This window comes from Ceratotherium simum, chromosome 3 (genome assembly GCF_057802395.1).
Source record: "Ceratotherium simum simum isolate JZ-2026a chromosome 3, ASM5780239v1, whole genome shotgun sequence".
NCBI lineage: Eukaryota > Metazoa > Chordata > Mammalia > Perissodactyla > Rhinocerotidae > Ceratotherium > Ceratotherium simum.
Genome location: NC_141902.1, coordinates 93,789,592 through 93,814,611, shown reverse-complemented (window position 1 = coordinate 93,814,611; position 25,020 = coordinate 93,789,592). Strand labels below are relative to the sequence as shown.

Sequence of the window (25,020 nt, the reverse complement as noted above, 5' to 3'; positions counted from 1 at the left end):
TTTGTGGGAGAGGATATAGAATGAGTGTGCTAGGAGGGCTGTTCACTCACTTCACTCTTCTCACAGGCAGGGGTGCAGGCAGGCGGAGAGAGCCGGGGTGAGTCTTACTGCAGGGCTGAGTTCCTGGCAGTGATGGTAGAGTTGGCTTCACAAGCACAGAAACCAGGAAGTAGGGGGAGAGCACTCATGTTTACTGATCATCTACTCATGCCAGGCACCGGGCTGGGCAATTTCTTTTTTTTTTTTTTTTTTTTGGGCTGAGGTCTTTTTTTTTTTTTTTTTTATTGCAGTAACATTGGTTTATAACGTTGCAAAAATTTCAGGTGTACATCATTGTACTTCTATTTCTGCATGGACTACATCATGTTCACCACCAAAATACTAATTACAACCCATCACCACACACATGTACCGAATTATCCCTTTCACCCTCCACCCTCCCCTTCCCCTCTGGTAACCACCAATCCAATCTCTGTCCCTATGTGTTTGTTTATTGTTGTTATTATCTACTACTTAATGAAGGAAATCATACGGTATTTGGCCTTCTCCCTCTGACTTATTTCACTTTGCATTATACCCTCAATGTCCATCCATGTTGTCACAAATGGCTGGATTTCGTCGTTTCTTATGGCTGAGTAGTATTCCACTGTGTATATATACCACAGCTTCTTTATCCATTCGTCCCTTGATGGGCACTTAGGTTGCTTCCAAGTCTTGGCTATTGTGAATAAGGCTGCAATGAACACAGGGGTGCATGTACCTTTGCAAATTGGTGTTTTCAAGTTCTTTGGATAAATACCCAACAGTGGAATAGCTGGATCATATGGTAGTTCTATCCTTGATTTTTTGAGGAATCTCCATACTGTTTTCCATAGTGGCTGCACCAGTTTGCACTCCCACCAGCAGTGTATGAGAGTTCCCTTCTCTCCACATCCTCTCCAACACATGTTGTTTCCTGTCTTGTTAATTATAGCCATTCTGACGGGCGTGAGGTGATATCTCATTGTAGTTTTGATTTGCATTTCCCTGATAGTTAGTGATTTTGAACATCTTTTCATGTGTCTGTTGGCCATCTGTATATCTTCTTTGGAGAAATGTCTGTTCAGGTCTTTTGCCCATTTTTTAATTGGGTTGGTAGTTTTTTTGTTGTTGAGATGCATGAGTTCTTTATATATTTTGGAGATTAAGCCGGGCTGGGCAATTTCTATGTCATTTAGTCCTCAAAACTCACTGAGCAGTTTATTTTTTTAACCCCCATTTTGCAGTGAGGAAACTGAGTTGCACAGTAACTTGGCCTAGATTCCACTGCTGAGGTTGGAGGTGCCCAGATTCAGCACAGGTCAAGCTGACTCCCCAGCCTGAGCCTCTCCTCTCCTTACACCACTCAGTTGTTCCCAGGGCCACATGCAAGGGAGACCCCGTGGGAGGAGTTTCGGGGACACAGGAAACCGCTGCTTTTCTTGCCCTCAATCTTCTTGCAGTTTTTCATCCATTTGGAGGCAAGGATAATGACCCCAGGGAGCATTTATTTCTCCTCCCTCTTCCGCCCCCAGGGGACACACCACATTTGGTACACCAAGACACCCTGACTTCTAGTTTTGTATATTATGTGGCCATTGTCTGGGAAAGTGAAGATGACAACTGATTTTGAGAATTCCTTTCTGGAATGTGTAATAACATAGGATGTTTTACATAGAATACAAAAGGGAAAGAAGAATTGAGGCAATTCTTCAGCTAATTCACACGTGTGTGGGTGGAGTAGTATATCAAACCATTGTCTAAATTGCTTGGAATTTTCAAGCAAAAGACTTTGAGTTTTTCTTTGCTTGATTTAACAATATATCTTTTTCTAACTTCTCAATTCCCTCTTTCTCTTGTAGTTGTTCTCTCTAAATATTATCATGTGTATTTATAGCTGTTTATATATTTATGGCTATCTCAGATCCTTTTTGCAGCAAATATAGTCTGCATATATACATATGTGTGTATATATATATACATATATATATACACACACACATATACTCACAACTTTTTAAACCAAAGGAATAACTTAGAAGAGGAGAGGACTGAAGAAAAGTGACAGAGAAGAATGTTCATTCATTGAAAAATAATTTAAATATCTACTAGTGTCAGGCCCCATTTTAGACACTGTAGACATAATGGCAAACACGGTATGATCCCTGCCTCAAGTTGTTCCTAGTTCCGGGGAGAGGCAGCTGGGCAAGCAAGGGGTCACCCGCGGTGTGGGGAGCTGTAGTTGAGGCAGCTCAGGGGCTGTGCGAGCTCATGGAGGGACAGCCTGAACCAGTCTTAGGGGAATGAGGAAGGCATCCTGGAGGAAAATCTGAGGCCTGAAGGATAAGTAAGAAGTAAAGGAAAATACATTCGTTTATTCAACAGATATTTACAGAGCCCCTTCTCTGTGCAAGGTACTGTTTTAAGCACTGTGACTCCATAGTGAATAAGACAGACATGTCCCTGCCTTCTTGAGTTTACAGTCCTGTGGGAGAGGACAGACAGCAAACAGGTTAAAAAAAAAAAAAGTTAAGAGGAAAAATACCTTCAGATGATTGCAGGTGATATCAAGAGAGGAAGACAGCTGGGGAGGGAATGTTCCACGCAGAGGGGATAGCTTGTGCAAAGTCCCAGAAGGGGAGACTACACTGTGTGTTCAGGGGACTCTGTCTCTTTTCAGGTAATATATCATAGGGTATAACTTGACCCTATATATGGGTCAACTTGTGAAAGCAGGAGAAAAGCAGATCAACTCCCAAGGGAAGGAGATGCAAAAACAAAATTATTATACAGAAAAATTAAAGTTGTTCTCAGACAGTGCAAGTCTGATTCACAGGTCATGAGACATCTCTCTGTATTCTCTTATTAAGCACCTAATTGGGTCCTGGGACTGGACATCTGCTGATGCAAAAAAAGGTCCCTTAGTGTAGGCCTGCCAATTAATGAACAGTGAGTCTCTTTTGAGAAATCAGGGGACCATGAGCTCCTGGTAAAATATAAAAGTGGGATGATTTTATATAGATGATATTAATATGTTCAGGAGAACTTGGAGGAGGAGGGCTGTGATTCCGTCTTTCCTTTCATGGCCTGGATTCTGTTGGTTGGGAAATAATTTGCTTAAAATGGTTGCCTTTCACACTTATCTGTTACCCCCTTAATGAAGTTTTGTCATTTGAAAGTATTAACACTGGTTTGAATCTTTGTTAGATCAAAAAGAAAAAAATGTATTCAGAATTCTCTTCTTACAGCTGTTTCTTGGCTTGGGTGTTATTTTAGAACAGGCAAACTGGCCTAGACAAGGGTTCAGTCCTGTGATGTAGTGATCTCAAATAAAACGCACATTGTTTAACAAATATTCCAGCTTCCTCAGAGTGGGCAGCCACAACAAGCAGAGTCCTGGAACAGGGAGATTCCTTCTGCAGTGGGCGGCCATAACCACACAGAAGACTAGTGCAGTGGGCTTTGCTGTTGGCCTGGGGGCCACCACAAGCGAAGACCAGGGTTCTGCTGCAGCTGGGCCTGGGCCAGGGGCTGCACTCGAGGCAGAGGAGAGGCACTGCCTGTGCTGGTGCCTGGCTGGGGGCCTGGGCCTGAGAACTCAGAGTAGAAGCTCTTCTGCCTTCCTGCAGCTGCTCGTGTCTTCAGCAGCCCTCTCCTCACTCTTCAGGGGCAGCAAACATGTATCCGAAACACCGTCGTGTTGAATTTCTGAACTATTAACATCAGTTTACAGCAAATGTAGTATTATCTCAGACCTGTGGGTAATACACTGAAAAAGAAGGGGACATGCAGAAGAATTATGAAAAATGCCTTCCTCTAAAAGAGATGTGTTTTTAGAAATAAAAACAAGTGTTTAGAGAATTTCTGATTTGTATTCCCAATACTGTTTGAGAGTATATCTAGGAAACTGGCATGGACAGTCGTGGAGAGATTCCTTAAGACCTGCCATTGTTAGGAATGGCTTTCCTCTTTGGAATAGGCCTCACTTTGATTCTCTTCATACAATGAGATGAAAATTTTAGGACACTGGTCTGTAGAACACTGTTTCTTTGAAATGCCTGGCCTATTACATTTGAGAAATGTAATAGGTGCCCTCCAAGAGGGTGCCGTATTCTGTGTGCCCTCTTGGAGCTTCACAGTTTATATTAGGGGTCTGAGAAGCCCTGCAGTTAAGAAACTTCTTATCTTTAACCCAGGGTTTCCAAAACTTGTTTGATCACAAACCCCAATTTTTACCTAACACCCATTAGAGATTTCCATCTCAAAGGACAAGGAAATGCTAGTCTTTAGAGTTTTAAGGGAAAAATATTCTGACTTCAAAATTCCACATGCAACCTATTTGTCACTCGTGTGCTGAGGTAAACAGGAAGAACTTCTCATATATGCAAAGACTCAAAATAATCCCACTATATCATATACCTCCTTTAAAGTTTGACTTTAAGATGTTTTCTAGCAGGACATAGTTGCAGGTAAAGGGACAAGAGGAAGTAGAGTGGTCGTGAAGACGTGGTTGAGAAATTAAGAAGGAACCTAATTGTGACCAGTTTTATGTATTAAATCTGACCCTGGAACTCGTCTTGGTAAGTGGGTCCTATGAAGCAGACTCCGAGTTCACTTACTCTGCCAGCTGCATGGAAGGTCACAGGCCTGCCCCACAAACTCCGTCCCTGGTAGAACACAGAGTTACAGGGGGCAGGAGAGAAAATGGCCAGCCTCCTGGCTGCCCCTAGAAGGCAGTTCCTGAGCCCTGCCCCAGGTGCACTTACCACAAGGGAATAGGAAGCCAAAAGAAGACCCCTGGCTGTGCTCACAGCCACCAGGTGGGCAGCATGAAAAAAGACAGGGTGGAACTTGTTTGCAGCTTCTGTCTCAATAACCTCACCCACGGGTAGGTGGGCCGACAGATATTCTCTCTTATCAACAGAAAAGCTCCTCCCCTTCCTTTGGGGAAGAGTGAGTAAGAACTTCCCCCCCAACACTCTCCGAGTTGAGGAGTAGGACTCGGAGTCCCCTTGTCAATGGATTGAGGCAGGAGCATGAGGAGAAGGATTTTCCTCCATAGAACTGCAGGGACTTGGAAAAAGAGAGAATAGACTGGATAACTCGGAGATTTCCAGCTAGAGCACCTAGGTAGATGGCACCCTCCATTACATATGATGGGCTATAAGAAGAGGAGCAGATGAGAGGAAGAATGATTAGTTGGGTTTTAGATGGAATTTGAGGTACTTTTGGTAGAAAAGCCAAGTAGGCAGTTGGAAATATGGACTTGGAGTTCATGAGAATTATTGGGAGCTAGAGGTATGGATTTGTGAGTTACTGGACTGTGGGTGATAGTTGGAGCCAAAGGCGTGGTTGGGACTGACTAAGGCGAGCATGGAGGACAGGAGTGGGGGGCCCGCTCTCAGAGTCTCCTAGGGCACTCTTCCCAAGGTGTCTGCCCAGGGTCTCCAGCCTTCTGCCTTGCTCCCACTCTCAGTGGTACCCAGTGATTTGGAGGCCCTTCCCCCCACCCTGTTCCTTTGAGAGCAATGCAAACAGATGTGGGCTGAGAGGCTATGAGGCCTGCAGAACTCAGGGAGCATCAGGATTGAAGGCAGAGGAGGAGGAACCAGCAAAGGAGCTGAAAAGGAGTGCACGGGGGATAAATAAAAAGGTCCATGATAATGTGGGATTGTTTTTTAACGTAGGCTTAACTAACTAAGGATGAGGAGCTGGTCTGGCTTGTTAAAAACCCTGTCACCTGTGCTGCTCTTCTGTTTGTTTGCTGGCAGCTGGCAGGCACTCCAAAAGTGTTTGTTGAATTAAATGGTAAATTCAAGTTTATAAATAAGAGTACTTTTTTCTGTCTTTAAGTTGTTTTGTAGGGCATATCAGTGTTGTGAAGTAATTAAAGCTATGTAAATGAAGTTTTCTAACATCTTCAGAAGAACAAATAAACCTTTTCTAGGTTTTCCTTCTGTTGAGTTTAACCGTAAGCTAGTAACATTCGTGGTTCTCTTGATGTCAACTGTTCTTGGGTTTTTAAATACCCATTAAATGAGATGTGACAGTGAGAATTAAGAGAGCTCAGAGGTCATGTCTTTAAACTTTTGATGCCTTAGCCTAGTCATCTTAAAAATTTCAGGAAATTACTACATTTTCATTTTGTTAATTTATATTAGAAAGGCTAAAATACTAACTTATACCTCAACATTGGAATAATCAATGCTTGATTATTATGTTACTATTATACCACTGCATTCTAATTTGTATGACCAGTACTGGATAATTGGACTTAATGACTTTAAGGGTGGCAGTGTACTGAGAGAAGTGGTAAACTTCTGCTTCATGACATTAAGCTTTCTGGACAGAGATCCATCAAACTCTGCAGAAAAGAGAAAGGCAGATAACCACAGGTGATGAGACTCACTGCCTTCTTCCTAATGGCTCTGCCAATTAAAATACTGATACACTTCGTCTCTCAGAGGGACTTCTTATTTCTCTGTCACCGTTTCCTCTTCTGTCTCCTACTGTGGTCTGTTCTCATCTGTTCTTCATGTACATTAAGCCTAGTAGTTAACATTGAAGAAGTACCTCTCTTTTGAAATATCTGTTTTATTGTATTGACTCGGTTTCAGATTAAGAAATAAGAAGACTAGATACGACACAACTAATACACAGAAAGTGAAACTTGTGATCATAATGCTTCTCCTGGCAAAGGAAGCACCTCACGCGAAATCATTAAGAACTCATTGGTGTCCACGTTTTACTAACACCAGGCCTGCACGATCCCCTCTCCATCAAGGCTCCCATTTTTTCCTGAGCCCAAGCAGATGATGCCTTCTTCTATAAAGACTCACTAAAAATTTTTTAGCAGGAGAGTAATATGATTAAAAATATTTTAAGAAGATTGTTCTTTGGGCGTATTTAAATAAATTAACCAAAACGGCTCTACTGCACTCAGCGTGTACAGTGCAGCATCACATTTGTATCTTCATGTGTCTGGAATATGTTCTGAGGCATGGTAGACCCAGTGGAGAATGCAGAATTTATAAAACAGAGCCCCTGACAACCTAAGGAAATTAACATTTCTTCACAAATTGAATGCAGCTTTCTTTTGATTATAAATAACAGGAACCCTCCTTAACTTGAAAAAAGGAAATTTATTGGCTTATGTCACTGGAAGCCCAAGGGCTAAATCCAGGGATTCATACAGTAGTATCGAGACTCGGTATTTGTGAGGTGCTACGTCTGTGTTGACGTCATGAGTAGACAGGCTTTCTCCAAGGAGAGAAACCCAGGTTCACTTGGTCCTCAGGCTCACCTCTTCAATTGGGGGCACTCCTTTTTTACCCCTCAATAGCACTGTTTTTGGTCCTGTTTGTGTCGTGAGCCCATCCCTGAACCAATCACTATTTCCAGTGGCATGAGGTACCTTGACTGGAAGTACTGGCCTGGGTACATCCCATGGGACAGGAAGGCCTGCAATGAATGACAGCCTCACCAGGTTTGGGGTCGGGGTGGAGGGAGTTCTTGAAAATAAAAGATGCTGGGCAGGCAAAAAAAAATAAGAAACACCCCACAAGAATCATGCAAAGACAGCACTGGTCAGAAGATAGAGGAATAGACTTTCCAGAGGAAGTTGATAAGAGCAAGCATGGAGGAAGAGCTAGAGGGTGTAGAGATAAAGATAAGAACCGAAAACTCAGTTGTTTAACTCTCCACCATTCCAGCTTCTTAATTCTGCTTCACCTTTCCGTTGATTTTATTTTTCCTTTATTAAAAATTCTACTTTGATGGTAGTACTTTTGGAGCCATTTACTCCTCACAGCCCCTGGATGAGAGTTGGCCAAGGTAAGCAAGCTGTATTGTAAAAGATATGATGGGCATGTGTTATTTTCAGATAGTTTTACTTGATTTTATCCACCTTGAATGTTTTAGAAATTTCTAATATAAGGCATAGAATCTTGTTTTCTCTTATAAAACTTAAGTCTTTCCATGTATAATCATAGGGTTATATGAAAGTCTAAAATGAAAAGTTATTTAAGTAAATCTAGATCTTCATACTTAAAACCAAATGAAAACACATTTTTAACACATTTACTCATAGAATACTCCAATTTGGAATTCTTATATTTGAGACATGGAAAAATAAATTTCTTTTCTCAGGGTGTCTTAGTAAGCCACTAAAAAGAACAAAAGCTTTAGTCAGCTCCTAAAATGCTAATTTGCACAGGGGATTTGATTTAGGGTCTCTGAGTATTTTTGTATGTAGAGTATATATACAAAAAAATTGAGTATTTTTGAGTCTAGAGGGTGGTAGAATATAAAATTGACTGAAAAGACTGCTACATCCATTGTGTGTGTGGTATCATTTTCAGATCACTAAGTCAGATTTAGGAGTCATTTGAAATGTACATATTGAAGAAATTGAGCTCTCTGGGTTGAGGTCTCCTCTCCATCCCTTCTCTGGGCAAATACTGGCTGAGCCCTTACTGTGGGTGATCAGGACCTGGCAAAGGTCAGCATTAAGATGGGTAACAGCGGGCTCCGACCTCAAGTAGGTTTTCAAGTACTCTCAAGAATCTTGGGATCCAAGGTTGTAGAATTAATATAATATTGTGTTTTAAATCATAAAAAGACATCTCCAAACTGATATTTTAAAAATCTGTATCCAAGAAAAAATATCTTATGCTTTCCAGAGCCCTGGGATTAGTTAGATTAATATTTTCATAAACTGGGTAACTGCAACATTTATATTCCTCTTCATGGCCATCTGTATGGGAATGCAAAGTTTTTGCGTCCGGGCAAAAGTTTTTGCCAGGGCACCCCGTACACACACATACTTGGGGTGTGTGATAAGGAGTAATTTTTTATACATCTGGAGTAAGATCTCAGATCCCCTAGAGAGGAGTTGGTCGTAGATTTGAACTGTTTCAAAAGGCATTCAAAGGTGCCTGTTTGCTCTTCCTAAACAAACAAACAGAAATTCCTTATATGCCCACCTGGCTAATCCTGTTCTCAAGGATGTGGTAGCTTTTATCATGGAAATCAGAAATCACAGGGACTGGAGAGATCCTTCAGTCTGACCTCATTTTAACAGCGATGAGCACAATGAGTGAGGCTTGGAGCATTCTGCAGACTTTCCTCGGTTCTGCAGCTGGTGACTGGACGAGCCGGTTCCCAGACCCAGGCCTGAGGCTCTCCTTTACTCCCTGTGGATTGAACTTCTCTTCTTTTTATGTTATTCATATTCATATTTTATGTTATGTTATTTTAAAGGCAGCAGCCTCCTTGGAAAGAAGAAAAGCATCCTGGGTTCAGGCTAACATCTGCACTTAACAGGTACATGGGTTGTTTCCTAGTAGAAATAAATTTTAAAGAAGACCAATCCATTTGATTGTCCTGGTGTTCTTTATATATTATCTAGTTGCCAGGGTATGTTCAGATCAGTTGTGGGTTTATATAAGTGTTAAGGAAAAAAAAAAAAAATCTCCCACCATTTATTGAGTGTCTGCACGGGACAGTATAGCACAGTGTAAGAACAAGAGGGCTGAGCGGGACTAGAGTTTGCCTCTTAGTCAATTTGTAACCTTGAACAAATTATTTAACTTCTTCATGCCTCAGTTTACTCATCTGGAAAAGGAAGATAATAGTACCTGTGTCTATGGGGGATGGTTGTGAGGGGATGGTTGTGAGGATTAAATAAGATGTATAAGACACATGGGAAGCGTAAGTATTCAATAAATGTTAGCTATTATCATGATCATGACTGCAGTGGTAAGTGTTCTACGTAGGTCATTTTTTTCAATCCTGATAACATCCTACAGGAATGAGTATTATTTTCTCTTCTAAGAGGTTAAATGACTTGTCTAAGGCCACTTAGCTAATATGTGATGGAACTGGGATTTAAAAAAAAGCTTTTTATAGTGCAAAATTTTAAACATACACAAAAGGGAAAAGAGTTATAAGTCCCTGGGCCCATCCTTCAGCTTCAGTACTTATCAGCATTCTGCCATCCTTGTGTCTTTCTACCCCGCCACCTCCCAGCCCCATTCCACCAGTGGCTAGATACAGTATTTCACCTGTAAATATCTCTAACAGTATAAGGCTGATCAGAACGTTTTTAAAAAAAACATAACCACATGCCATTATTATACTTAACAAAATTAACAATAATTCCTTCCTATTATCTAATATCCTGTCCATATTCAGATTTTCCCAGTTGTCTCTCTGCATTTGCTATTCTTTTGAGTCTCTTTGAATCTGTAAAGGAGCTGGAATCTGAACTCAGGGCTCTCTGATCCCAGAGTCTACACTCTTCCTGTTGCATCACACAGGTTCTGAACTGCCTCTTCCCTCGTCTGAATACAACACGGCCATGGTGCTCAGTGTCAGGCCACAAGGCTCAATGGTCACATGAGGCTGTTACCTGGAACAGACCACAAAGAAGCATTTTAGGCTAATTCAAAGTTGCTCACAAGTTCTTTTTATGGCAGTTTGACCCTTGGATGAGATAAGTAAATAATCATCTCTTGGAGTCAAGGCTGTGTATAAGTTGGAGCTGTCTGGGAGAATTTGAGAAATTTGCTATATATCAGCAGTTCCCAAACTTCTTGTCTTAGGACTCTTTTACAATCTTAAAGACCGTTGAGGCCCTCAAAGAGTATTTGTTTGAGTGAGTTTATATTTTATATTTTCTATTGATATTGGAAATTAAATTGACAGATTTATAAAAGATACTAATTAATACATTTAAAAATAACAAAATGACAATAATAAACTCATTACATGTCAACATAATACTTTTTTAAGAAGCAGTTATATTTTCTAAAACAAAAAAATTACTGAGAAGAGTGGCATTGTTGTACCTCTTATAAATCTCTTGAAGATAGCTGGATTCTCTGTTGATACGTTCAGTCTGTGGTGCCATCACCCATCACACAGCTGCTGGAAAACGCTACTGTGCTCGTGAGGGAAGGAGAGTGAAAGGGCAAAGACTTTAACCTTGCATTCTCCCTGGAAGGGTTTGAGAACCACTGCTATAGGTGATCCTTCATATAAGGAGTTATTCTCAAGTAGAGAAGAATCTAGTGCAGCCACAGAGAACACACTGGTCACAGTGATCTTCTGAGTTGCGAGGAAGAACAGGAAGTTAGTTAGAGGAAGCCATGAATCTGAGGTCTTCCTTGTTGAAATAGATCATTATTGCCATTAGCTTCAAAGTGTAAGACTATGCAAGTACAAATTAAAATCTTTTTGGATGTGGGAGATCCTCAGAGGGTGTCATTGATGTAAGGGACTTCAAGTAGGTCCCAAGCCCCCATTTTATGGATAATTGTAAATCAGTTTTTCTTGCCTTCTCTCCTGTTGGTAATTTTCAGCAAAGAATATTGCATTTTCACTAAGGAAAAATGGATTTTCAGCCAGACTCTCTCCTCCTCCCCTTAGGACCAATTCTGATTCTGCTCTTCATACGAGTGCTCTGAGCACCAAGCCCCAGGACCCCTATGGAGGAGGGAGCCAGTCGGCTTGGCCTGCTCCATACATGGGTAAGACACACAGGCCCACTGCTAACAGCATCTCGGCTTTCTCATTCTGTCCTTTAGGAACCAAGAGGAGAAAAGCTTAAGTGGTGCATGCACTTTGACAGTCTTCAGAGAAAAAGCTCCTAGCAGGGGAAATGTGTGTGTGTGCATGATGAAATGAAAATGGAGCTTACAACATCATGTACTTCTCTCCTGCCTCTTCCACTGTGGATTCTCCCTTCTTGGCCCTCGAGCTTCCTCTCCTCCCCCACCACACTCCCTTTTTTAGGCCTTCGTCATTTTACTTGGACTCATGGTAACTTTCTAACTGGCTCCTTATTTCTGGTCTTATATCCCTCTAATCCAGTTGTATGTTGGGTTCTCTAAAGGTCCTGTTTTCCCATCCAGGATCTGAACAAACTGAGAAATCAAACCAGAAGTGACAGATGGAGCTCAATATCACCTTTATTACTGACAAGAGGAAATGGCTTCTCTCTGTGGGTCGATGGCCTGTTATGACTGAACCCCAGAATGAGGCCGACTCCCCCAGTGGCCAGCGGCACTGGCCCAGGGTGGCCTCCTTGGGAGAAGTACTGAGGACAGACTGAAGGGCAGGGCCAAGCAGAGAAGACACGCTCTCTGAGAGAAGGCACGCTCCTGAGCAGGAGAAGAGGAAGCCGAGCTGGAGCCGGGCATTGCCTGCTCAGTTGTGCCCCATTCTGCCGGTCGGGTCATTGTTCCACCTCCCTTGGGCCAGAGTGAATAACAGGGTGGAGAGAGGCCAGAGTGCCCAGGAGTGGGGAAAAGGCATATTCACACCATCTGCATCCAGAGTGAACTGAAATCTGGTCATAGTACTCTCCTGCTTAATCCTGGTTGCTACCCCCTCACCTCCAGGAGAGAGTCCAGATCTCCCAGTTTGGAACCACAGGAGCTCCAGGATCAGGCCCTCGCCTACCTCTCTCCCTTCTCTCCTCACTCACCAGCCTCACTCCTCGAGTCAGCCACATGAACCACTTTGGGTTCTACTAATGTTTCTTCCTGTTCCCATGTCTTCCTCTTTTAATTCACTCCTGGCCTACCAAATCAACACCCTCAGCTTTGTCACCATTCCTATGGTGCCATCCTTGACCTTCCTCTCTTTGCCATCCCAGAACTTACCCATGTCCTTCTAACATCCCAAAGCTCCTACATATAGATGGTTATCTTGGCACCTATGTCACTTGACTGCCTTTCTCATGGATGCGCTTCTCTCCTTCTGCTCAGTGTAGATTTCTTAATGTCAGCATCTTAATGGTCTTGTCTCCAGCATGGGCCTGGCACAGAGGAGCCCTCAGTGATGGAGAAGTGTGGAGAAATTACACAATGGCTGACGTGTAGAGCTCTCGCTAAAACATACTGTGGGTGCTGACATCTCACCAGCACTTGAAACAAGACTGGTTCACTAAGACACATTCCAAGCCTGCCTTTCTGGGGTTTATAATCCAGTGGGAACAATGGTCTTGAATTACCCATTCCATATGCAGGTTTATTCTTGTCCACAAGCGGGGCTATATGTTTGGTCTTGAAATGGGGGAATAAATAAATCTTTGGCCAAGATAATACCAGCTTTTCTGGTTTTCTTAAGTTTTTAGACAATTTAAAGCCTAAATAGTCCCTGTTCCTTCTGAGGAGAACATTCAAGGTCTTATTTCCTTGCATATAGTGGGGATGGGATTTAAGAATAATTGTTGCTGTATTTGTTCCCTTGTGCAATTCAGAGATAACTACATTTGCCTGAACAGTTGTTTGCTTGTAAAGTATGAGATCTTTTAGAATTGTTTAGGGCTCTCTAGCTATGTTTCCACACGTGGGAATATGAGAGTAAAGCTGGCAATTTTTTTGGAATTAGATGTGGGTCCACTGCTCACTGCTTAGGAAAGTGGGATATCTGGGAAGATGGAGTAGTTTAGCTTCAGGATAGATGAGATGGAAATATATAAACAAAGCAGAGACTGTGATCAGTGGTGCTGCCCAGTGAGTGCAGCGAGATCTGAGTCTCCCTGAACTGTGAAGGGACCAGATTGATAGGTTTTTACCCTGGAACCTCGAATGAAGAGCTACATTTCTGCCTCTGCCATTCCTTCGTGTTGCCCTCTGTGCAAAGTTTATGCTTCTCTGGAAAGGGCCAGAGACCTAGAAAGAACAAGGAAATCATGAGTAATTTAAGTAAGGAGCTTGTGAGGCCTTCATGCAGAGAGAAAAGAAAGTAACTAAAGAAAGTGATTGAGTGAAGTATTTATGCTGAGTGATGTAGCCTCTGAGGGAAGAGGTGAGAAGTGTCAGAAGGTGTGAGTGAGGATGAATAAGGATGGCAAATGAATGTAAATGTTGATTCTGGTAGACAGAGCCCTAAGAAAAGCAGAAAGAAAGAACGAAATCCTGGAGCAGAATTCCTGGGTTGACGTGAGAATCGTGGAGCTCAGTCTTTTCAAATCAGCAGTTAGAAATTGTTGGGCCACAGTATCTGATAACCATGGAAGGTGGGCTGACCTCCAGCCCAAATGTCTGAGCTGTGTGCCTGCTTCTGCATAGTTGCCCTGCAAGTATAGCAGAACTCAGAAACACATCCAAATATGGATGTGTTTACAGGGGAAAGCCAGTGTGTTTAAAATATTATTCAAGTCTCCAAGGATAGGAATTATTTCTGGAGAATTATATTTGTTGGTGAGAGCTATTTTAAATAGTTTCATGTATTTTCCCCCTGTAATTCATTAAAGTTTTTTATTTTCTTTCCTTTTGGATTTTGAAAATATCAACTAGCTTTGCAAAAAGGTATTTCTTATTATAGGACCAACCAAATAAAGTCAAGATTAAAAAAGTGATGGGAAAATATAATTGAAGCCCAGAAATGGGCTCCATAGCAGAAGCAATAATAACTGCTCTTTCCCTGGGAATCTGTCCTTAGCATAATGATGTATCCTCAATTAATGTTTCCACTATTTATTTATTTTTTTGGTTGTGAGCAGATAATAAGGGAGCATCTGCTCATAGCTTAACTACGTGAGCAATAAACTGTGATACATTCATGAGCAAAGGTTTGTGTCCCAAGAAAATAAAGCCATTAATCTGATACATGGGGCCGGCCCCGTGGCTTAGCGGTTAAGTGCGTGCGCTCCGATGCTGGCAGCCCAGGTTCGGATCCCGGGTGCGCACCGACGCACCACTTCTCTGGCCATGCTGAGGCCGCATCCCACATACAGCAACTAGAAGGATGTGCAGCTATGACATACAACTATCTACTGGGGCTTTGGGGGAAAAATAAATAAATAAAAAAATTAAAAAAAAAAAATTTAAAAAATCTGATACATGTTTAGTAGTTTTCATAATGGTCATTGAGTTGCATGACAGTTAGGCATACATGGTAAGCAATTGATGTAAATGACAGAAGTAAACTTTTATTCAACCAAGCAAGATTTTTGTGATTTCTCTCTTCTTGTTTAATTATCCAGCGTCTTTAAGGAGAAATATTGATCATTTCCCTGGCAGCATGTGCACTTTAATTATCATTTCACACACACACACAGACGGGCAAGCGTAAGGACTCTCTGTGACACTTGCCCTGTCCCATAGCCCAAGACTGTCTCCTAACTCCCCTCCACTCATCACCAGCGTGTGGGGGAGGGGGCTGGGTGGTCCCTGTCCTTTCAGGGAGCAGTCTAGAGCTGAGGGCAGGAGAGTGCGTGAGAGCTCTAGATGCTGAGTACTGCCAGCTTTGGGGAGGACAGCCCTGACTGAGCTCCTCCTCTGGGAAGGAAGTGTGCTGGACCTCTCTGACCTTTCAACAAGTCATTCAACACCTTTCAATAGCTCAGACCTGCAGAGTTAAGGAGAAGGTTTAAAATGCAAATAGCCCTGAAAGAAGTGAGCCTGTTAGTGACACTTGATTGCACAGACAGGAGGGAGAGGGGAGGGGCACAAGCATCCCAGATCTAAAGAGGCAAAAGGTGTCACCCAGATGGCAGGAGGGCCCAGAAGGGGGAGGCTGAAGCACCAGAGGCTTCTTAAAGGACACACTCTGGGTAAGTGATCTACCTCTTGTCGCCCATCTACTCAGCAAATCGAGACGGTGCTAGGACTTATTTTAGATCCATCTGGTACAGGAGCGAGGAGTGGGAACATGGTCTCCATTACACTGAGGAAGTCAGCCCTCGGGGCTGTGAGACCCAGAGGTTTCCTGGAAGACAGCCTTGCTGTCCCATCCCTTGCAGGACTGATGCAAATGAGTTTTCTCTGTTTCCAGATATGCCGTCAAAACTCACTCCTGTTTATTTTTAACCCTTTATTTGTAGTGTCATAGCCTATGATATTATTTACCCAGTAATAAAAATCCAGGCTTCAGTATTTTGGTTATGTGTTAGCTTGATGCTAATGTATCAGTTACCACCACCACCATCCTTCTAGTCACTGAAACTCAAAACCTGGGAGTCATCTTTAATTACTCTCATTCCCACACCCCTCACACCCATTCCTTAGCCAAGTCCTGTTCATTCGATCCCTGCAGTGTGCCTCAAATCTGCCTCCTCTTTTCTATCCTCACTGCCAGTACCCTGCTTCCTTCTTGCCTGGACTGTTATATTGGTTTCCTACCTGGTCTCCCTGGCTTTAGGCTTTCTCCTTTCAATCCATCGCATACTTGGCTGCAAGAACGTGTTCTCCAAAGCTTAGCTGTAATCATGTCGCTTTTCTAATCAAAACCTTCTCTTCCTACATCATGCCACATTACTGGCAGCCTCCTTCAATCCAGCCTTATCCCCCATCGTTCCTCCTGTCTTGTGCTCCAGCCAGACTCACCGTTCTCTGCCCATGCTGTACACGCTTTCCTCTTCCTCCTCCTGTCTTTACACTGGGGCATCCCCTTCACCCTCACTCCCAAGTGTGTACTCCCTCCAGGTACAGCAAGTTGGACATTCTGAAGGCACACAGGCCAGAGTTCTAGTACCAGAACTTACCAGCAGTGTGATCTTGGGGGTGACAGTAGCGCCTACCTCGTAGGATTGCTGTGAGATCATCTGTGTAAAGTGCCTGGCATGTAGGAAGCAAACAGTAATGCTGGCTCTTGTTATTATTATTATTCTCATCATTATCCTTCAATGCCTAACTTAGGTGTCACCTCCTCCATGAAGCCGCCTGTTCCAGTCTGACAGAGAGGATGGCACTAATGGGGTATCTTGTGGGGTATCTGCTCACCACTCAGGCAGTTTCACAAGGTAGTCCTCAGTTGAGTCCTTATGTTCCAGGGACAGATCAGCCTTACTTTAAACTGAAAACTGGCCTTACTAATTAAATCTAGAGGGATTGGTGTCTTGATGATGAAGAGATGCTTCAACATACCATACCAGGTGGCTGTATAAAACTTAGTTTTTTATTTGTATTAGGGTATTTACTTTTGAGCGATCAGAATGGTCAGGTTCCCTGCCCTTTTTCAATATGAGGGTCCCAGGGAAGCCAAAATATGCCTCAGAGCATGCCTCCCCTCCTTCGGCAGTGCCATTGCAGAGCCGAGCCTCTGTCTCTCTGCACCTCACTTTCTAGTGTTCTTCTGCTCACGTTGCCTTTCTTTAGATGTGTGAAATCATGATTAAGCTATCACCTCGTCCAGGTCTCTCAGAGAGTGAGGGACCATCTGTAGTTGAGTCCTCTGAGGTGATTATTAAAAATGTAGATTCGTGGGCCCATTCTCACACTTTCTGAATCAAAATCTCTGAGGTTTGGGCCCATGAATCTGCATTTTAACAAGCTTACCCAAGTGGTCTTTTTGTGCCCTCAAGTAAAGTTTTAAATCACTAACTTAGATTCTCTTTCCATAGGCCTGAGAGAAATTCTGTATTGATGAATGTGTTTCATTTGTCCACCTCTTAGTGCTCCTAGGGATTCTCAGTGTTGCCTGGCTCCTGGGCTCCACTAGAATTTTATATCTTCCACCTGTGTTAGAGAAGTTGCTTCCCTGTCCTGTCTTCTCACCTACACTGTGTCACCTGGCCACACCTAGCACTTACTCATTGCAGGAACTTAAATGCATGTTGAATGGATGATTATAGACATTTTGTTTAAGTTTTATAGACTAATCAGGTTAACTTATAGATTAAGCTCATCCAGAAACATATCTAAACTTTAAATAAGCTACATTTAAAAATTTTATCCTGGTTTTATATTGAAAACTCTTTTGGTATATTTGATTTCTCCAAGGAGAATGCTAACATATTACATTCTTGGCACGATGCTTTGGTTTTAGCTTAGAGCAATAGGATATACAATACTTGTCACCTGTAATATATTTTATAGATTAAAAATACTTTATTCAGACAGAATTTATTCCAAGTCAAATTTTTAAAACTTTGCAAATAGCTATTCATATATACTATTTAAATTGACTGAGACACCATATAAACTTCTTTTTAAAATAACTTGACTGCAAAAATATTTATAACAATATACAGCATGGACTTGCAAATCAGAAAGAGTGACTAATTCATGAACAAATAAAAATGAAAGCACCACATAAACGTGTGTTTTTTCTTTCCCACTAGGTTTCTGTGATGGAGAGAATGATGTACATGGGGAAGGTATGAACTGATTTTGCCTACCTGTGCTGAGTGGGATACTGACCGTAGTGTACATAACCTTTTTCAATGTCTGAACTAATTAATACTTATGTTTTCAGGACTTCCCCAAATGCTGATAACTTCTGATTGGTTTACTTTTCTGAGATGCTCTACAAAATTAAGGCTAGCCGTGATGAAGGATGAGAAGGAAAATGTGTAGTTAGATACAAGGTTCCTCATCATTACAGTCCCATTAGTCCCTCAGTCATAAGGTTGTGCAGAGAAGCAAAAGTTGTAACCACATGAAAATATTAATGAGTTGGTCACTTAACCCATTAGTTATTCCAGTATCCTTCCCTCCTCAGCTATCTGTCTCTGCAAAACTTAGAAAGTTTTGTGAGTCAATAACTGACAGATGGAAATAAACAATTTGAGGAAAATGCAAATTAATTGCAAAATGAAATTGCAGATCTTGTAGAAGGTACTGAGTTTCCTAAAACTGGTTAAGTAACGTTGAAGGTCTACTGAAATGACACTCAAAGCCACTGACAAATGAGGGTCTGACACAGTTCATTTATTCATTCAGTACCAGGCAATGTTTCCTTTTCCCTAAATCTTTATAATCTGAAATTTAATTTTCATAATCTGAAAGTGAACAGCTAAATTAGGTTTATGTATCACAGAGATAAGGACTCACAGGGAATATGATAAATGAGGAACATCTTGTACCAGAGGCACAATTCTCTGTCATTATCCTATCTACTCCTTTTCTGGGCAAGCCATTTTAGGCCATGAATAAAATCATGAAAAGTTGAAACGTCAATAAATACCTAATCCACTAGGACAGAAATAAAGAAATGGCTTCAAGGTTGTTTGCATTCCCCCAAATGAATTCTCTGAAGAATTCCCAACCAATCTTGGATATGAAAAGAGACTAAAAACAATGAACTTCTTTAAGGAAACAATCCCCTTTAAGGCATTAGAGTCTGCCCCAGCCATATTCCTGTGGCCAAACTTTTTTTTTTTTTGTGAGGAAGATCAGCCCTGAGCTAACATCCAAGCCAATCCTCCTCTTTTTTTTTTTTTGTGAGGAGATCAGCCCTGTGCTAACATCTGCCAATCCTCCTCTTTTTTTTTTTTTTTTTTTTTGCTAAGGAAGACTGGCCCTAGGCTAACATCCATGCCCACCTTCCTCCACTTTATATGGGACGCCGCCACAGCATGGCTTGCCAAGCGATGCGTTGGTGAGTGCCCGGGATCCGAACCAGCGAACCCCAGGCCGCCGCAGCAGAGTGCGCACACTTAACCGCTTGTGCCACTAGGCCGGCCTCCAAATCCTCCTCTTTTTGCTGAGGAAGACTGGCCCCATCCGTGCCCATCTTCCTCCACTTTTATATGGGACGCCACCACAGCATGGCCTGACAAGCAGTGCGTGGGTGCCCACCCGGGATCCGAACCCTGGGCCGCCAGCAGTGGAGCGCGCGCACACTTAACCGCTACACCACTGGGCCGGCCTCTCCTGTGACCAAACTCTTATGAGAAGTAGCCTAGAGTCACGAAGCCACCTCACTCAGCCCTTGAAACTTTTCCTGTCATCCAACAATACCTTGCAGAGCAATTTTTTATTCTTGATTCTCTTGTTGTATTGCTCTATGAAGGCCATCAAAGCCCATTGTTCCTGTCCTCCAGGCTGTTGAGAGTCAGCTGTGGGGCCAGTGTTTACCAGGCACTGTTTTAAGCTCTGCCCAGCAGTGAATAAAATAAAAGCCCTCCCTCATGGAGTTTACATTTCTGAAGCAGTTTATATGTATTAACAATTAGGCAAGGTAACATTTGAAGGAAAGGGACTCAAACAAGAATATTGACAAAATAAGGTTTCCAAAAGAGAGTGATTTGAATATCAGGATTGAGAGAAACACCTGGGAGCATTGATGAAGCCTGGAATATCTGAGCAGAACTGACTGCTGTATGAAGTTGCCGAGTAGGTTAACTGTAAAGAGCATTGTGTCATTCTGAGAAGTGACTTTGAAATTGTGGTCTCTGTTTTAAGTGACTTCTTTCTGGGGTCTGCCATCCTTGGGTAACAGGTTGTCCTGTGTGGGGCTAAGACAGGACAATCACGACAGTCACACTGGAGCTTACATGGTCACCAGAACCTAACAGCGTTCGTACTTCTGAGCCGTCACCAGTGTCTCTAATGTTGAATTCCCTTCCTGACATCAGATCCCTTAATTCCTGAGGGCTGGACCTTTTCTGGTTTCCCTCTGAGAACAAAAAGTTTTCCCTTTATTATGGCTCAGCACTCCCGTTTTACCTTGCATGACTGAGAGTGTTAAAGCAGAAAGCTCTGGAATGGTTGTTTCGTAGCACTGAAGAGCCAGTAGGGTCCCTTCAGCTACCCAGCCTCAAATCTTCTGGGTTCTCAATTCCTCTTTATCCCGCATTCCCAGCCCCTTTCCAAGGAGCTTCACTGCCGCTGTCTTCCATATAATATCCTCTTCTCTCTTTGTTACTTTCCTCATTTCATCTCTTCTATATTATTGTGGGTCTCTCTTCTTCCATTATCTCCTTGCCATGTGTGCAGCGTCCACCCTGATCTGGCCTCAACCTTCCAAAGTTTATTTCCTACCACTCTTCTTTACTTCCCTACACTCCAGTTGAAAAGAGTGGCTCTACTCAATAGTTGTCACCATTTCCCCTCTCCCTGGGCCTTCTTTCTTATTTTCTCCTCTCTGGGAATGCACTTTTCCTATGCCTCTCAAGGGCTTCTCTCAGCGCCCGGCTCCAGAGGCCTGCCGTGGTCTCTTCCCGGTCTGTACTTCAGCAGCACGGCTCTCTTAGCTCTTGTGGGCCTCCACTCATTTCTCCTCTCAGTCATGGGTATTTATGTGTTGTCCTTTTCCCTCGACTAGATTGTAAATTCCTTAAAGGCTGAATCCCACAGTAATGCTCAAACACCTTCCCTAGTAGACAGTCAATAAGTATTTGTTAAATCAATCATTTTTTCTTTTTACAAAGATAATTTGTTTGGCCAAAGATGGGATGGCTGCCTTCTAATGCGATGAATGTGATGCTTTTTTCCCCCCTTTAGTTGTGTCTTTCCCTGGCCCATTGAAAGAAGAGAATCTATTAAATGTTCCCAAGCCACTGCCAAAACAGCTGTGGGAGACCAAGGAGGTGGGTGAACAGTACTCAGCTGTGTTTGTTGTCCCTGAATGTTTGCACTTCAGAGGTCATTGTAAAATCCTGCAGAGGAGGAAAAAAGAGGAATTGGGAAAAAAGGAAGAGAGGATGTCTGGGGATAGAGATAGGAAGACTATATTAGGGAATGATGGTTCAAATAAAAATTATCACAATTGTGTTGATGAATTAGTGCAGTGATCTCTTCCTAATTTTCATGTGAATTTACTTATTGAGAAAAACCTTTTAGTCCCTCATAACTCATTCATATTACTAAAAGCGCAGAAACTTGCTTATAAGTAATAGGCAGACTTTTCTGTGTTTTAGCCAACACCTTCTACCAGTCACCAGCTTCTGTCCAGAATTGCTGATTCACCAGATATTTCTTTCTTTAATCAAGAGCATTTGACCTGAGTCCTCTGGGAGTCAGTAAGCAAGTCATCTGTTTAATGGTTTCCATGAGGCTTTCAATATTTGTATCCACAGGTGTGCTCGCTGAGCTCCCCCATGGCGCTCTCTGTAAGCCTCACCCACTGTGGAAGAGAGGGAGGCCCACGGTACCTGAGTTGATCTTTCTTCCCATAGGGAAGCTGTGTTGCCTTTGACAGGAAGCAGTTCATCTGTCCCAGCCCTTAGTGATGCTCTGCTGCCATTGCTTGTGTTGTCTCCATTCCTAACTATTCCCACCTGTTTAGGCTTCCTTTGGTCCGGTTCCAGTTTCTTCTGCCAAGTCTACCAAAGTCATTGTTAGCATTAGGATAGGCTTGAAAGGTCTTTTGTAAAAGCAAGATGTATTTGATGTTTAATCTTTTGGGGGAAGAAAAGAGATATGATGTAAAATTGACATACTTCAACATAGGAGGAGGGGCCATACTGTGTCTCTTTGGCTGTGGAAGGTGCAGTGGTGTTAGGGGCTTTTGTCAGAAGATAACTCTGTCTTCTCTTGCAAAGAGCGCAGCGGCACCCACTCTTCCCTGAGTGCCGGGGACTGCTCTCTGGGAAGAGGAACTCACCTCCCTCAGTTCTCACGGATTTGCAGTCCTCCATAAATCATTTCGGGGAGAAGAGTTGAGTCAATAGGTTCATTCATTTTTTTCAATACACTTATTGAGCACCTATTGCCAGGCCTTCTAGGTGCAGAGATACTGCAATAAACAAAATAAAAATCCCTGCCCCCCCGAAGCCTATATTCTAGTTGAGATATTTATTTTCTTCTGACATTAATTTCCTCTTTTTTCACCTTGTTTTGTTTTTCTGTTTTCTTCTTTTCCTCTCAGGCCAATTGGAAAAAGGAATGTTTATTTAAAAGCTCTATATGGAAAATATTGGCCTTTTTGAAGGAAATAATATTCATCTAGAAGATAAATTAAGAAAGCATCAAATTAAGGAAATTTATTAATGTTATGCCACCCTTCTGCCTGGAAAAGTGTGGTCAAAACTTAAATGACTATGTGAGGATGCTGTTTATATGTGCTGCTTTCTCTTACACTGACTGGAGCCCCAAGATACTTACAAAGACACTTTTTAAACATCTGCATTTGGCTTTACAATGAGTAAGCCCAGCTTTCTGTTTCTCCCCAGATTCAGTCCCTGTCAGGGCGCCCTCGATCTTGTGATGTTGGAGGTGGCAAGTAAGTAATGTTCTTTTTGTTCATGGCTCAGAGACTGTCCTGAAGGTTTTCCTGAAAGGAAAGTCGTACTACTTTGTCACAGAATCTGAGAAACTTCGCTTGTTATGTATAAATTGAAAGTCAACTGAATTTTCATAAAAACAACTGTGCTTTTTTGGTACTCATATTTCATTTGTTTAAAGTAATTAAATTACATAACTACAATAACAAATAAGAATGCCATAAATATATTTGAGAGTAACACCACTGACTCCTGGTAAACACATAATTTGACTGGTAGAAGCAGAAGGGGGCGTTGAGAGGAGCCCCCCAGCCTCACACCTTTGGCAGGCCATGGGCACCTGGCAACTTGCTTATGTGGAATGGAAGAGAGTTTCTATGAATGTACTTAATGCTACAGAACTGTACACTTAAAAGGGATAAATTTGATGTATGTATATTTTACCACAATTTTTAAAATTAATGGAATATGAATAAATAGGAAAATTTGCAAAATAAAAAGTTTCTGTGAAACCATTAATTAGTTAGTGTATTTAGTATTATACAACTTTACTCCCTAAAAGATTTGAGACGGTTGATAAAAATACATATAGTACAAAAAAATTAATAAAGACTTTCATGAGGAAATTGGGACTAAGGAAGAACGAGAAGATGAGAGACATAGTGAAGCCCACACGTTAACAGACAACACAGAGGAAACCCATCAGAAGACCAGTTAAATGATGCAGACAGGCAGTTGCCAGGGGAGGAGCAGCTACTCCTTGATGCTGTGACTGGCTGGAAGAAGGCTCTCCCATAGGTCTTCACAAAGAGCACCGCCCCCTTGGGACTTGATGGGCAGTGTCCTGAGAGAGCACCAAGGGAGCTGCGTGAGGCTATTTATCACAGCGTCCCTCCGTGCTGTCCCATGGCTTGGAACCAAAACCAGCTCCAAAACAGCAACTCTTCCAGGGGCCAAAACAATGTGGTTTGAAAATGGGTCCCTCGTATGGTCTAGCTGAGTACCAACACACATTCTAGAGGGTCTGTGGATGAACTAAATCTACTTCAGGCAATCCTTAGATGTTATTGCCCCCAATGAAGCTTTCTATGAGTATTTAATAGCAATGAGTTCAGGGCCCTCCCTACTGAGTACCTGGAGTGCAGACATTCTTTTTGGCTAGTTAAATATAAACTCATGTAGTTAACAGCCCACTGAGCTGAGGTGAGGATTGACCTTCTCTTCAGCAAGTCACAGAGCCTGCCAAGACACACGCCCGGACAGAAGACCAGCAGACCTAGGGGTATAGGACATCCCCACAGACAGGGCCACGATTTTCCTCAAGAACCAATTTTGGCTCAACCCTCAGACAGATGAGTGATCCGGGCTCCGAAGGCTTATGTTACAGAATCAGGCTGCAATACTTTAAACCCCTTCCCACCCGCCCAGAGTTTTAAAGCAGGTATTTCTTAGGTAGAGAAAGTTGCTTTTTTGCTCTTACAGTAGAGGTAGAATTCCATTCAGTGACTCATATTGATTCAGATATTTATTGACCCCCTAATTCTCGGTGCTGGGGTAGAGCAGTGGACAAACCAGATCAAGTCCCTGCCTTCAAGGAGCTAATACTCTAGTGGAGCAAGATGGGCAAAAACAATGAAGCAAGTAAATATACTGTATGTCATGTGTTGGTAAATACAATGAAGAAAACGAAAGCAAAGTAAAGAGACAGGCATCGATGGATGTCAGGGAAGGTCTTCTGATAAGATGATATGTGACCAGAGCCCAGAATGAAGTGAAGGGGAAGAGGGCTCCAGGCAGAGGGGACACAAGTGCAAAGACCCTGAGACAGGAGTGTGCCTGCAGAGTAAGGAGGCTGATGTAGCTTGGATCTGACTCAGGGTAAGATCAGAATCATCGAAGGGTTTAGAACCAAGGAGAACGTTACCTGCCTTATATCAGATGCAAGAGATGACTCCAGCAGGTATAACTATACTTGGAAAGTTACAACTTGTATTTTTCTCTCATCTAGAGAGATTTTGTTTTGAATGTCGCTAAGGACCTGGTTCACATTGGTCACAGTCACTCTCTCTATCCTTGCTCTGTGCCACTGGCCACTGTTT

The 25,020-nt window shown here is 42.5% G+C and overlaps 1 protein-coding gene across 3 annotated transcripts in view; it reads left to right on the top strand.

Moving 5' to 3' along the window:
- CRTC3 (CREB regulated transcription coactivator 3) overlaps window positions 1–25,020 on the top strand; it is a 99,926-nt gene that overhangs the window by 56,603 nt on the left and 18,303 nt on the right. For all 3 annotated transcript variants that reach the window (XM_087428984.1, XM_087428983.1, XM_087428982.1), the window contains exons 4-9: window positions 7,790–7,851; window positions 9,280–9,342; window positions 11,449–11,549; window positions 18,095–18,130; window positions 21,201–21,286; window positions 22,871–22,920. In XM_087428984.1, coding sequence (XP_087285110.1) covers window positions 7,790–7,851; window positions 9,280–9,342; window positions 11,449–11,549; window positions 18,095–18,130; window positions 21,201–21,286; window positions 22,871–22,920 — 398 coding nt within the window. The remainder of the gene's footprint in view (window positions 1–7,789; window positions 7,852–9,279; window positions 9,343–11,448; window positions 11,550–18,094; window positions 18,131–21,200; window positions 21,287–22,870; window positions 22,921–25,020) is intronic.